Below are 12,829 nucleotides of genomic sequence, written 5' to 3'. Positions count from 1 at the left end.
TGGCAGGGTTGCTTTCTCATAGTTATTGCCCGAGTGGCTGAGCACTTACTTTGGCCACTTTCATGTGGGTGGGATGGCTGTCCTTGTCTCAGCCTTGCCCTTCCTGAAGTGGCCCTGAGTGTATAGTGGGTCCCCACAGCTTCTCGGGGGGGAGAGCGAGCCAGAGTGGGCTCTCTCAGATCCTCCCACATCTGAGGCTCCCTTTGAGCTAAGCAGCATGTTACACACAGCTGCAGAGAAATGTGAATTTGGTTGCTATGGTTACCCATTGGATCATATTCCTGAACTCTCCTGGGAATTAAAGCAGGTTAGGAATTGGCAGGGGCTGTCGTTGTTATGCGTGGTCAGGCCCATCCAGCTCCAGCTCTAGCTCCCTTCATGGGGAGGGGCTGCTTCTTCCCGGAGGAAAAACTTTCTTCTAACTGGGTGGAGGCCGTGAGCCCAGAGCCCCTTTGGGCTCCTGTGACAAGGGGGAGGCAGGGCAGTTGCCCATCTGTGCCTGCCATCCAGAGTATCTGGGAGAGATCTTCTAGACTTTGATGCCTGGACTCCTCTCTGAGCCTTCTGAGCCAAACCTTTCTGTGACCTCAGGCCGAGGAGGCTGGTACGGCAGCAAGCTGGCCCTGCCCCAGGGTTACTCTAAGTATTTGGCCAGGCTGTGGGGAGTGAGTGGGAGCTTTGGGTTGTGGCTCTTCTTGCTCAGCATTTTACTGAGTTGCCTTTAGTTAGGTGGAGTGTTAGGAGCCTCCTAACTGGGCAGGATGGAAGTGGAAGAGATGAGAGGTTCCTGAAAAGCAGAGGGGAGCCATGACCATGCTTAGCCAGTCTCTCATGCGGCTGTTTGTTTTTGGCCCAACATTCCCACCCCCCATCCCACCCTCACCCCCAGGCCCGGGAGGAGCCACGGGGCCGTCCTGTGGATGGAATACCACCTGACCCCAGACAGCACGGTCAGCACCGGCCTCCTGAAGCCTGCGGAGGACAAGGTAGTGCTGTGTGCGCGGGTCCCAGAGTGGGCCGGCCCTGAGAGCAGGTGCTGCCGTGCCACCCGCCTGCGCTCCGGGTGTTCCTGGCACGTTCAGCCAGATGATAACTCCTCAGTGGCCCCAGGTCACCTGGCCCTGAACAGCAGCTTCCCACCGTGAGCTGCCTGGGCTGGAGGCTGGCCAGGAGGGCGTTGGGGTGTCAGAAGCCCTCACTGCCTTCTTGCTGCTACCCCTGCAGGGGTACTGTTGCTGGAACCCCCACTGCAAGCAGGCCGTGTACTTCTTCAACACCACACTAGACCCCAGAGTGCCACCAGGTGGCCCCCAGACCATCACCTACACCGTGGAGTTCCACCCCCACACTGGAGATGTCACCGTGGATTTCACGCTCTCCGATGCCCTGGACCGTGGGTGCTGACCCTCACTTGTTGAGAAATAAAGTGGCGGAGGGCGCCAGGCTCTAAATGGTGTGGCTTTCTGTGAAGGAAGGTGAAGACGCCTCTCCTTTCAGGGCCCGGCTTGGCCTCTGGGCTTGGAGGAGACCTCTTCCCTTTTTGTGTTTTTGCACTGCGGCTCCTTGCTCCAGATGTGGTGGGAAGCGGGGATGGCTCTGGAGCTGAGGAGGGGCCAAGGAGCCCACCCTGCAGTGGTTATGAAGCGCTCAGAAAGCTCCAAGGCTACAGCGTCCCTCCTGCCCAACCAGGGAGTGGAGCCAGAGTTGACTGGGCTGGGCAGGTTGGGCTGCTCTTGGCTATGCAGTGCTGGGGCGGGCATGCTGCTCTCATGGGAGCTGGCCTGGCCTGGCCTGCACTGGGAACCTTTGAGTCCCACCTGCCTGCTTCAGCTAGGAGGGGCTTCTGGGGGCAGAGTCGCTGACTTATGGCTGGGCCCCAGGCCTTGAAGACCCTGGCAGGGCCAGGCTGAGGACCGAGTTCAGACCCTTTCACTTGCTAAGTAGTGGCACCAGTCCGCATTTGTAAGGGTCTGACCTCCATGTGCAGCACCAGCAGGTGACCAAGACCAGCACCTTGGACACCAGGCTGCTTTTCAGAGGATAAGGAGGAGGCTGCCCCAAAGCAGTTCCTCAGAGGCAGACCCAGGACACCAGCCATCAGAAGGGAGCCAGGAGGTACGGCCCTTTCCCGTGTGCCCCCTTCTAGCAGAAGGACCTCGTTCCCTGGAAGTCTGGGGCGGATGGGTGTGAGTGCAGTCACCCCGACATTGCCTTGCCAGGGAAGGTCAGAGAGTCCCAAGGAGGCCCCAGCCTTGTTTCTTCCCACACTCGAGGTGCCCTTCTGCTGTTTACTCCCAGTTCCAGAGGGAGTAAGAGAACCCAAGGGGCCTGGTTTCCTGGTGGTTCAGGGCAGACTCAGGCTGTGCCCATCCTGTGGGGAGAGGCAGGAAAGGCAGGCCCCCCACAGTGGTCTCCCCACAGCCCCGCCTGGCCGCCTAGCCCCTTGGAGTCAGAGCAGGGCCCAGCACAGCTTTTCACTTAAATGAGTGGAGAACACCAGCCTTGAGCCTCAGTTTTATTTTTTCCTCATTATCCATCCTTTCAGCACCAGTAAAGGAAAAAAAAAAAACACCTCTCTTTTCAAAATATTTTATCAGGTGTAAAGATTGTTTTTCTTCTAGGGAAGAATCGTCTGGATATATATTTGATAATGTTCTTACCAAAACCTCAGGTGTGCTTACCATATAAAACCCCTAATGTCCCATGAGGATACAATACAGAAAAAAATACAGAAATTAAAAAAGTCTTCTTTTTCTTTTTTAAAACAGTATTTCTAAATCTCAGCAAGTTAATACAATAGTTAAAAAGCATCAAGATTAATATCCATACTTAAAACTCAAGGTGGTCTGGACAAATGAAATGACCGTTTTCTTCCGAAGTTGACCCCTGCCTCCTGCCTCCTCTGGAGGAGGCTGGGCCCGGGCCAGGTGCGGGGCCTTGGGGATTTGGGTGACCCCTGGTCTGTCCTTCCCAGGCCTAGATGCCACAGAAACATCTGAGATGTTTCTTTTCTTTCTTTTTTAAAAATCGAAATGGAAAAGTCTGGCTTGTACATAGCCCCGGGGGTGCACAGGCTTGATGAAACTCGTGGCTGGGCGATGGCGGCCTCAGCGCTGAGGCCCTGCCAGAGGGCGGTGCGAGGGGAGCGGGGAGCCAGGCCAGTTCTGCTCTGGACACTAGGCAGGCTGGGCAGAGGTGACCTTGTTAGGACAGGAAATGACTGAGGCACAGGGAGGTATGACTTGCCTAAGGCTGCCCTGTGAGTAGGGAGAGAAGCATGGCCCCCTGTGCCTTGGCTCCCCACCAGCTGCCCTGGGAGGCAGGCGGCCCTTCTGAAGGATGGAAGCTGTGCTGGAGTCGCTCTGCTTCAGGAGCCCTGGCCCTGCTTCCGCTGTTGTCCTGGGCACACAGCTGACCCGCAGCCTAGGGGCCTCGGCTCAGGCCCAGACATCTAGGCATCACATCTGCCCCGTTGAGCTCCACCTGTGAGCAGATTCCTGGCTGCTCCTGGGATTGGAGGCCCCTGACCCAGTGAAGCCTAGCCAGGGCCCCGAGAGCCACAGCCTTGGAGGAGGGGTGCAGCAGAGAGCCCGAGGAGGACTACACCCTAGATGGTGAGCAGCCCCTCCTGTCTTGACTTGAGGGGTGGGACTGGGGGCCTGGCCAGCGAAGTGCTCCAGGCAGTGAGGCCCTCAGCTCAGCTGCTGCCCCAGCCAGGGGCATGCAGACCAACCAGTGCCACTGTGAGTGTGGCTCTCAGGAGTGTCTTACTCCAGCGCAGGCCTGGCCTCTGGCCTTGGCCCCCTCTTGGTCCCTCTTGCAGCTCAGTGGGTGACAAGGCACAGCGTCAGCTTATAGGCACCAGGAGGCTCCTGGCAGCATGGTCCCGGTGTGTCCCCAGCCTCGTTGGGCAGAACTGGCCTCGAGCCAGGCGTGCACATTGGTTGGGGCGCTGTGAGGAGGGGAGACCATTGGGAGTTGTCAGTAACAGCTCCCAGAGTCGAAGGGGCCTCGCACCTGGAAGCAGACAAAACCCTCCCTGTGTGACTCTGGGGGGCGTCCCCAGGTGAGTTTAAAAAGGCAGGTGGGCAGAGGCAGTGCTGCCGTGGGAAGAGGAGCTGTGGGCTTCACTTGCAGACTCTGCCATGCTGTGCGCATGTGCCCGGGGCTGGCCCTGGTCACATGGTGGCAGAGTGGATGCCAGCCAGTACCACTCCCTGCCTGGGGCGAGCAGTGGCCATTGGCCTTGCCACCCCCAGCCTGCACGCTGGTGAGGGGACAGGCTGCTCTGTGCCTTGGCTTCCAGCCCCTTTGTCCAGGGCCCCCGGATCGGGTTGCTGTTGAGGATGGGCCTGGGAGGACAGAGCCGCAGCCCCACCCAGAGGCAGGTGGACGGTTCCTGAGCTCAGCCAGCACGTGGATGGGGACAGTCCCCAGGAAGATTGGTCCCAAACCAGAAGGGTGTCCAGAGGGGAGACAGGATCAGGCAGAAAGAGGATGTGTTGGTTTTGACAGAAGAGAAGCTACAAATCTATCACTTTCAAAACCAGAAGTCCCCCTCCCCCCTAATGCCATGAGTTGCCCTTTTTCCTGTAAAAAAGTGATGCTCTTTCCTTGGATTCCTGTCTATGGCTTCATTGCCCAGATTGGAGTCTCCAAGGGAGGCTCCAGGCTCTGCTGTGCCTGTCTCAGGAAGAGCAGCGTTCTCCCTCGTGGCTTGCAGACCCTTTAAAGTGAAGGGTTGTTTTTGTTCTTAACTTTTTTGATTTTCTTTTTAAAATGTAATCGCCCTTGAATGCAAGACCCTGGGGAAGAGCCCGGGCTCGCTGGTAACTGGACACAGCCCTCACGGTCCCTGCTCGTGAGCTGTCCGGGCTGGAGGTGGTGAGCCGGCGGCCGTGTGTCCAGGAATGCTTCTTTGGCTGGTTCTGATTGTGTTTGGAGTTTGGCCTTGGGTGAGGCCTGAGTGAGGGGTCTGTGGCTACAGCGTGGCACGTGGCATGCGGGCAGCGTGCATGCGAGGGTGCAGGCATGCGAGACAACATGGCAGCAGACAAAAATAATGAACCCTGGACGAAGCTTGAGAAGAGATATAAAGAATACAGAAACCCGGTTCTCGTACTAACCCACGGGTTACAAACTAGGTTGTGCTGTAGATTTGTAGAAAATAACGATTTGAAAGAATGGCACTGGTTGGGCAGTCAGGACTCCCAAGGCCAGCCTGACTCCTGTCCATGGCGAGTGCCCAGAGGTGCTGGGCAGCGCTGGTTCCAGCTCACCCAGGACTGGCTGCAGCTCTCCCAGGCCCCTGCCCCCCTCCCCCAGCACGGGTGGTGCTTGATGGAGGGGACATGGCCAGGGAGGGACTGCGGCTCAGAGGGCTGGCGGAGGCCCTGCTGCTCGTGATGACTTGGCTCGTTTATGCCTCCTCCTCCCCCGCAGACACCATCAGCCGCATGGCCACCGGGAGGTGGTCTGTCAGGCCCGACAGCTGGGTGATGAAACTGAATTCTTCCACCTCCTGGGCGGGGGGAGGAAAAACATCCCAGTTAGACCCAAAGGGCATCCTGTAAAGGAGAGGCCTGGCCCGGACCTTCCTGAAGGCAGAGGGGTGGGAGGATCCATGGGCCCCAAAGGCCTCCTGGACGGACACACCCCATTTCCAGAGGAGAGCTCAGTGCTGCCAGGGGGTGCAGGGCTAGGGTCCCCTATCTACAGACACGGCCTGGCTGCCCAGCCCAGCCCAGCCCAGCCCAGCCCAGCCCAGACTCACGGCCTTCCAGTCTGGGCACAGCCCCTCCTCCCCGTGCAGCATGTAGTCAATGCGCCTGCCGTTGCCCTTCAGCAGCTCTTTGCGTCCCTTCTGGCCTCCCCCGGGGCTCTTGCTGGTGGGGAAAGCGAGGTACTCGCGACGACCTTCCTCGCTCTCCAGGACCCTGCTCACGCAGAAGGCACAGGAAGGCAAGGTGAGCCCCGCCCCCGCTGCGGTCCAGCTCCTGCATGTGGAGCCACGTTCTGCCCACGAGTCAGACCAAAGCCCTGCATTTAAGATCTGTCTTCCCTGTGAGCCCCAAAAGGGACTGGGATGGACAGAGACCGCGCCCGAGCCTGTGGGTTCCTGACCGACCTGGGCCACTCCAGAATCTGCCTGGGAGTGTCCCGTGTCCACCGTGGGCGGGCAGCACTCGCTCTCCCTTTCTGAACCAGAACGTTGGCGCCACCCAGAGCCCCAGTGACCAAGTTGGGCACAGAACTGCCCAGCCCCTCTCCAGGATGGGTTCTCCTCTGAGCTAAGAGTGTCCTGTTGTGGGGAACTTGATCTTTGCAGTGAGCCTCAGGGACCCTCCTCTTCTGGAAGTCCCCAGGCCTCCCATGACTCTTGTTTCAGGTCAGCAGGGGGCCAGGGGAGCCAGGAGAGCAACCAGACCCCATCCCAGGACTGGACTGCTGTGTCGGTCTGTCCCTGAGTGGCTGTGCCATCAAACCTCTGAGCCTCCATTGTCCCCTCTAACACAAGAATGGTGACTGTGGCCCCAGAACACTTTGGGGACAAGGTGTGTCAAGAAAGGAACAAGGTAGGATGCGGCTGTCGCCCCATTTCTCAGTGGAAGGAAACTGATAGGAATGCGTATGTGTTGGTCAAGGATCTACAGGGAGGGCAGGGCGCTCAGGTGGAATGTTACGCCCTGAGTCCGGGTCTTCTGACTCCTTGACTGCCATCTGCTTCCTGCCAGGTTTCCTCCAGAGCCTGAATATCAGTGGGAAGGAGCCTTCAAGGAACACCCCATCTCAGTGGGCAGTTGCAGGCCAATGTTGGGAGTGAGAGGTACAGCCACCGAGAGGCACTACACAGGCCTGCCTGCCCGGCTAACGCCTGGACAAATGGACAGGGCACCTGGACAGGCACAGCCAGCAAACACGGATTTCTGCAGGGTCTTTATCAGCCTTGAGATAAATAACACTGATGACATGCAGAACATCATTATATCTCAGAAATGTAATCCATTACTGTCCTTTGCCTTTGATAATTAATTCCAGCATCAATGATGTAAGAGTTACTGATAGTCATTTTTAAATCATCATCTCATAAAAAGATAATTTTCTAGGCATAGGATGATGTTTCAAATTTAGTCTATAATCTAATTAATTGGCTCAGATTAGCTGCAAGGAGCCATTGCCGTGGCTCTGTGCAGTCTCGGGCTGTGAATTATAAATTGGCTCTGCTGCTGGCCTCTCAACTGTGTCCTTTTTGGAAGTCTCAGGTTCAAGAATGCAGTTTGGCTGGGATGGAACTGTCTACTTTGAAAAGGACTGGCTTGTCTTATCTCTGTTCGTGTTTTTATTTGCCTAACGGGTGGCTACCAGCTGCCGGGCTCCTGCAGCACTGCAGCAGACGCCAGCCCCAAGGCTCTTCGGCAGGGGTCTCTGCAGCGCTCGGCCTCGCCCTGGGAGATTCTGGTCCTTTTTCCTGTGCCCAAGGCAGGCTGGGGCTCAGGGCAGGCCAAGCTCTGGTAGAGTGGACCCAGACTCTGGGTGCTGGTGTAGGAAACACCACCTTGAGGCCCCAGGCCTACTCGGAGGCTTCTTCTTGGTAAGGATACCCCTGGGGCATGAGGTCCACCACAGCGTCCGCCCACCCCCAGCTTGCATCCCTGAGGCTCTCACAGGCGTCATCCCATGGGGCTGTGCGCTCTTGTCTGCCCGCAGAGCCCATCTCTCCACACCTGTTTCTGGGTTGGTGCTCATCCCAGACCTGGGAGCTGCCTGGATCTGCCTACCCTGCCTGACCATGGCAGCATGGGTGCTGGGTGCTTACTTTTGCAGATTGTCAGGGGTGCACACTTCCTCGTCGTAGAGACCGTCCTTGTCCAGTAGGGTACCTGGGGACAAGGGGGTGACAGTGGTCACTGCGGGAAGGGCCCAGCCAGCCTCAAGGAGGGCTGCCTCCCTGGGGCAGGAGGGGTAGGCCAGGGCTTCTGTGGGCTGGGCAGCTGAGTGCCCCCCCTCCCCCCAGCAGTGGGGTCTTGGGGGCAGGTCTCTCCGGGAAGCCCGTGGGGTATCAGGCCTCGGCAGTGCCCCTCCCCTGCCCCAGTCCCCCCTCCCCTCCCGCCCCAGAGTCCGTGCCCAGCCCCGGCTCACCGATTGCCCACGGCTTCTCCTCCCCAGGCCCCAGGCGGCAGGGGTCCTTGTAACGTGTAAACAGGGGGTGCTGCTGCTCCAGCTTGTCGTCTGTGCAGGGAGGGAGGGAGTGCTGAGGGGCTCCGGGCGTCTGGCCTGTCCTGGAGGGCCACCTGCCCCTGGCTCCGGTCTGACCAGAGTCACCAGGTCCCTGTCCCTCAGGTAACTGCATCTGGGTGGGGTCTGTGTCCCCAGACAGATGGATCTGTGGTTCATCTGTCACTGGGTTTCTGTGTCCTTGAGAATGCCCCCTCTAACAGCCATCAGGATTGTGCCTGCTGGGACTTTCCTGGTGGTCCAGTGGTTAAGACTCCACGCTCCCAATGCAGGGGGCCCAGGTTCAATCCCGGATCAGGGAACTAGATCCTGCATGCCACAACTAAAAGCGCCTGCATACCACAACTAAAAAAAAGATCCTGCATGCAGCAACAAAGGTCCCGCGTGCCGCAACTAAGACCTGGCACAGCCAAATAAATAAATGTTTAAAAAAAAAAAAATTGTGCCTGGTGCAAAGTAAGAGCTGAATACAGACTTGGTGAGTATCATTAGCTAACCCCATTAGTCTGGGTTTCAGAGGCTCCCAGCCTTCCCTGCCAGAGGTTCATCTGTGGGGCATCTCTTTGTCTCCAGCAAGGTGGCCTCTGAGCTATTTAGGGAGAGCAAGGGCTCTTATTCTAGGATTTCTCGGGGGCAGAGAAATCATAGTCTTGCTAAATGTCCCACCCCCTCGCTCTGGAGGAGCAGGAAGTTATTTGAGCTGCCTAACCCCGGTCTTTCCAGCTGTGACTGGAGCCCACACCTCCCCGAGTGGCCGACCCTAATGGTGAGGAGCACGCCTCACCAGAGGAGCAGTTGTCAAAGTTAAAATCTCCGCAGACGACATCAAACGCCACCAGCTCCTCGGGGTTGGCTGCGCTGGACGAGGAGGTAGATTTTCGGAAATCAGCCAGCCAGTCCTGAAGCATGTTCAGCTGCTCACACCGGATGTCACTGTCCTCTGTGCGGCAGAACCACAGAGAGATGATGAAGCTGCTGCCAGGCCCCAGCCGGGCCAGTCCCAACCCTCTGAGGGGACATTCCCCACCCGCTGAAGCTCGGGCCCCTGGACCCTACCTGGCAGGGCGTGCAGGTGTGTGCAGGAGATGTACCCAACAATTCTTTGGTCGTGAGGTGTATTTCCTACCTGCACCTGTAGGGGAGGAAGCGAGGTGTTGGTGATGAGGCCTATGAGTTATGAGTTACTGCTCTGAGCACAAGGGGACACTGGCGACTCCTGCCCCCAGCCAGGTCAAACCCTCAGAAGCCCAGCTCTGTCGACTCCTGGCTAGACTGGGGCCCTGGGAAGAACAGCACATGTCCTGCTTCTAGGAGCTTCTGCTCCAGTGTGGGAGGCAGATGCATGAAGAAGTACCAGCCTGTGGCATGGTGAGTGCCACCGACAATTCAGGCACGGTTTTACAGGAGGAGAGATGCAGAAATTGCTCCCCACACCCCTGCTGTCTCCTGGTGACCAGAAGGTCCACATGGATGACCCTCAAGTGCCAGCCCCTTGGTTCTTTGTCCACTCCTGCCTGGTGGCTCTTTCCTCCTCCCCTTGGTCACACCCTGGACCTGATCATGGCTTGGAGCCCATTCCTGTGAAGTCTGAATCAGGCTCCCCTCTGGGATGTGGTGCAGCCACAAAGCCCACCACCCTCCTGCACTGTGAGAGGCCTTGGACCTTGCCTTCGGCTCTGTCTTCCCAGTCTCTGCCTCTCTGGCTTCATGAGCACTCATTTTAGCTGCTTTTTGATTGTGGTCCCCTGTTAGTCCCCAGATCTGGGATGACAGCTGTGGCCGGTGTCACCATGGCACCTATGTCATAGCTGACCCCAGGCACCCCATGGCCTCCATCCTGAGCCCAGTCTTCCTTCCTCCACAGGGGCTTCTTCACGCTGTACCCTCCCCAACCTCGGTCCTTGCCTCCTGCTCACCTCCTTCACTGGAGACAGCGTCCCTGGCAGGTGGAGTGGGGCCGAGGGCTCCTCCCTGACTCCCTGCCCAATTGCAGGTGACCCTGGCAGACTGTTTCCACGGGTTGGCGTAATGAAAACGAGCATCTCAGTTGTACAGCACAGACAACTCGGCCCCCAGTGGTGAGCCTGGTGCAAGCCTGAGCCCTTGTCAGGCTGTGGTCGGGGAGGGGAGGGTTGGCCACCCAGCCTGCGGGTTCTCAGGCCCTCTGCTGGAGGCTGTGACAGGAGAGTCCCTGCTGGCGTGCTTCCCAGACCGTCCTCGGGTGCCCTTCCCAGAGGCCTCTGGTTGGATCCACATCCTCTTCCTCTCTGGGCTTTCCTCCCATCTGAGCCTCAGCTGTCTTCCCCATATTTCACTAATCTATTTCAGACTGGGTTTCGTATGATGATGAGACCCTGGACCTTGGGAAGTCTCCAGGGAGGGTGACTGTAGAGGCCAGTTCTTGGCTGAGGTGCATGCAGCAGCAGCACGGGTGCCCCTGGCCTCTGCTGAGCATAGCTCTGCCTGTCCTCCAGCTAACAGTGGCCTGGACTCATCACGGGCCCTCCGCTCTGAGAGCCTCGGGAGGCTTCCATCCTTCTTTCTGCTGCTGAAGTCAGGTTGGTATTATTCTCCTCCATGAGGTCTTTCTCGTCATCAAACACCCTTAGCTTTCTACAGCTCTTCATCCCCTTTCCCAGCCTGGATAGATGCACATCTTTCCTTTTCCAGTGCCCAGGCAGATGAATGTCTGGTTACTTGATAATGGGCCTGGATTTGGGGCTGTTTATAAGCTCATATGTTCACCATTCACTTCTTGCCCATATTCCAGGCCCAGACCTTGCCCCAATGGTACCCCCAACCCTGGAATCCCTTGGAAATTACACACCATTGGTTCCCCCTGTTGCAAAAACACAACACAGCTTTAAAACCACAGTGCCCCCAGAGGCCACACGATGGTGCTGTCTGCATCTTCAGGCCAGGAGTCTGTTCCCTCCTCTATAATATTCACGCTGTGAGTACCATGCCTAGCCCTTCACAGATGCGGCCTTACTAGAGCCTCACAACAACTATGAGGATTATACTAAAATTACGCCATCGGTGGCCAGGGTCATGAGGCTCTGATGGCGGAGGCCGGTTCAAATCTGATGCTCAAATCTGACGTTCTTGGCTCATGCCCAGTTCCTCCCCCTGCTCTACACTGCTTTCTGAGCTCCTGGTGACTGAGCCACGCTTTTCAGCAGCTGCCCATTTGAGGCTTTTAGTGCATAAGCCCCTCACTCGCTCAGCACTTCATGTCACCTGCCTGTGCCGAATCCTGGGTGGGGACGGAGACAAGTGCAGGGAGGCACCCCTCGACGCTGCTGCTGAGGAGAACCCACCCGGAGGGAAGACACGCAGCACGAGGTATGTCAGCCCCCCGCCCTCTTCCTTCCATCAGTCCTGTGAGCTCACCAAGATCCACTTTATCATGTGCTGGGACTTACTGACTCCCGGCTTGAGTCCTCGGGAGCCTCAGAGGCTTGAGTTTCTCTTGCAAAAAACAAACAGTCACTCTGAGAGGTTGTGCCTTTAGTCCTGGTGGACAGACTGTCAATAGAGCAGGGCCCAGAATCAGGCTCTCTCCCTCCCGAGGCAGAAGCCAGTCCGTTCCCTCCCTCCTTTCTCCGGGCGTCTCGGTAGCAGGAAAGCACACTCTCCTCGAGGATGAGAGGCTCTGCAGAGTAAACGGGTAGGCAGGGCTGGATGGGGAGCCCCAGGGGAAGGGAGCAGCCAGGCTCGTACATTTCCAGCCCCTGGGCCCTTCCGGGGCTGGCCTGGCTCCTGAAGCCTCGCTTATTTCACTCTTCCACGTAGAGAAAGAGGCACACTCTCGCCAACAGAGACGAGCTGGGTCTGCTGTGCTGGGCACAACGGCTCTGCTCTCGAGTTCTGTCTGATGGGAGAGGCGGGCAGCCAGACACCTGGGGCCAGGGCTGAGGAACCCCCGAGGGAAAGCTGGCTTGTGCTGGACGCCGCTGAGGAGAGCTCCACTGAGGTGGGGCAGCCAAGACAAGGGGGATCGGCACATGGAGGCCCCTCAGGGTGCAGCTGGAGCAGAGCCCAGGGAGCTTGGAGGGGCCCAGGTGAAGGCTGACTTCTCCCTGAGGCAGCAGGAAGATGGTAAAAGGAATCAAGACTTGGGACATGAGGAGGACGGGTTAGAAGTGGGAGGACAGCCCAAAACATCTGGGTGGATGCAGAGGAATGGTGGCCCGGGCAGTGATCTTGCAGCTGGAGACACGGGGTGGACCCAGAGGTATCTGGAAAGTGAAAGTGGGAGCCCGGGTGGACTGACTGGGCTCAGGGCAAGAGAGTACTCAGCACGTGCGGAAATGGAGGCTGTGCAGCCACTTCCCCAGGCAGGTGCCTGGGGCCGGCTGGCCATGGTAACAGCTTGGAAATGAAGAGGGCTGGCCAAGTGGGGTCACCTGCTCTGGGGGCTGCCAACCCCCAGCTCAGGCTGAGAGCTGGACAGAATGCAGCAGGCCTGGTGCTGCCAGATCTGCTGAGGTGGGGAGAGAAGTTGCAAACTGAGTTTCATGTGAAATTGCTTGATTCTTAAATGTTGGCCAACACAAGAAATTTTTTAATGGTGTGGACCAAATTAAACATA

The 12,829-nt window shown here is 57.8% G+C and overlaps 2 protein-coding genes across 8 annotated transcripts in view; one reads left to right on the top strand and one right to left on the bottom strand.

The window, feature by feature from the left end:
* The window catches only part of PRMT7 (protein arginine methyltransferase 7), a 51,259-nt gene extending 49,808 nt beyond the window's left edge, over positions 1-1,451 (top strand). For all 4 annotated transcript variants that reach the window (XM_007198174.2, XM_007198173.2, XM_057533831.1 and 1 more), the window contains 2 exons: positions 890-986; positions 1,225-1,451. In XM_007198174.2, the coding sequence (XP_007198236.1) occupies positions 890-986; positions 1,225-1,404 (277 nt within the window). In that variant the 3' untranslated portion in view covers positions 1,405-1,451. The remainder of the gene's footprint in view (positions 1-889; positions 987-1,224) is intronic.
* Positions 1,452-4,611: 3,160 nt separating this feature from the next.
* SMPD3 (sphingomyelin phosphodiesterase 3) overlaps positions 4,612-12,829 on the bottom strand; it is an 80,656-nt gene continuing 72,438 nt past the window's right edge. For 3 of the 4 annotated variants that reach the window (XM_057533837.1, XM_057533836.1, XM_057533838.1), the window contains 6 exons: positions 9,292-9,367; positions 9,020-9,175; positions 8,140-8,229; positions 7,817-7,880; positions 5,774-5,936; positions 4,612-5,521 (listed from right to left, as the gene is read on the bottom strand). In XM_057533837.1, coding sequence (XP_057389820.1) covers positions 5,420-5,521; positions 5,774-5,936; positions 7,817-7,880; positions 8,140-8,229; positions 9,020-9,175; positions 9,292-9,367 — 651 coding nt within the window. In that variant the 3' untranslated portion in view covers positions 4,612-5,419. The remainder of the gene's footprint in view (positions 5,522-5,773; positions 5,937-7,816; positions 7,881-8,139; positions 8,230-9,019; positions 9,176-9,291; positions 9,368-12,829) is intronic. The other variant, XM_057533839.1, reaches the window with a different exon arrangement.

The sequence above is a fragment of the Balaenoptera acutorostrata genome, chromosome 19 (genome assembly GCF_949987535.1).
Source record: "Balaenoptera acutorostrata chromosome 19, mBalAcu1.1, whole genome shotgun sequence".
In the NCBI taxonomy this organism is placed as follows: domain Eukaryota; kingdom Metazoa; phylum Chordata; class Mammalia; order Artiodactyla; family Balaenopteridae; genus Balaenoptera; species Balaenoptera acutorostrata.
This window is presented reverse-complemented; position numbering and strand designations above follow the sequence as displayed.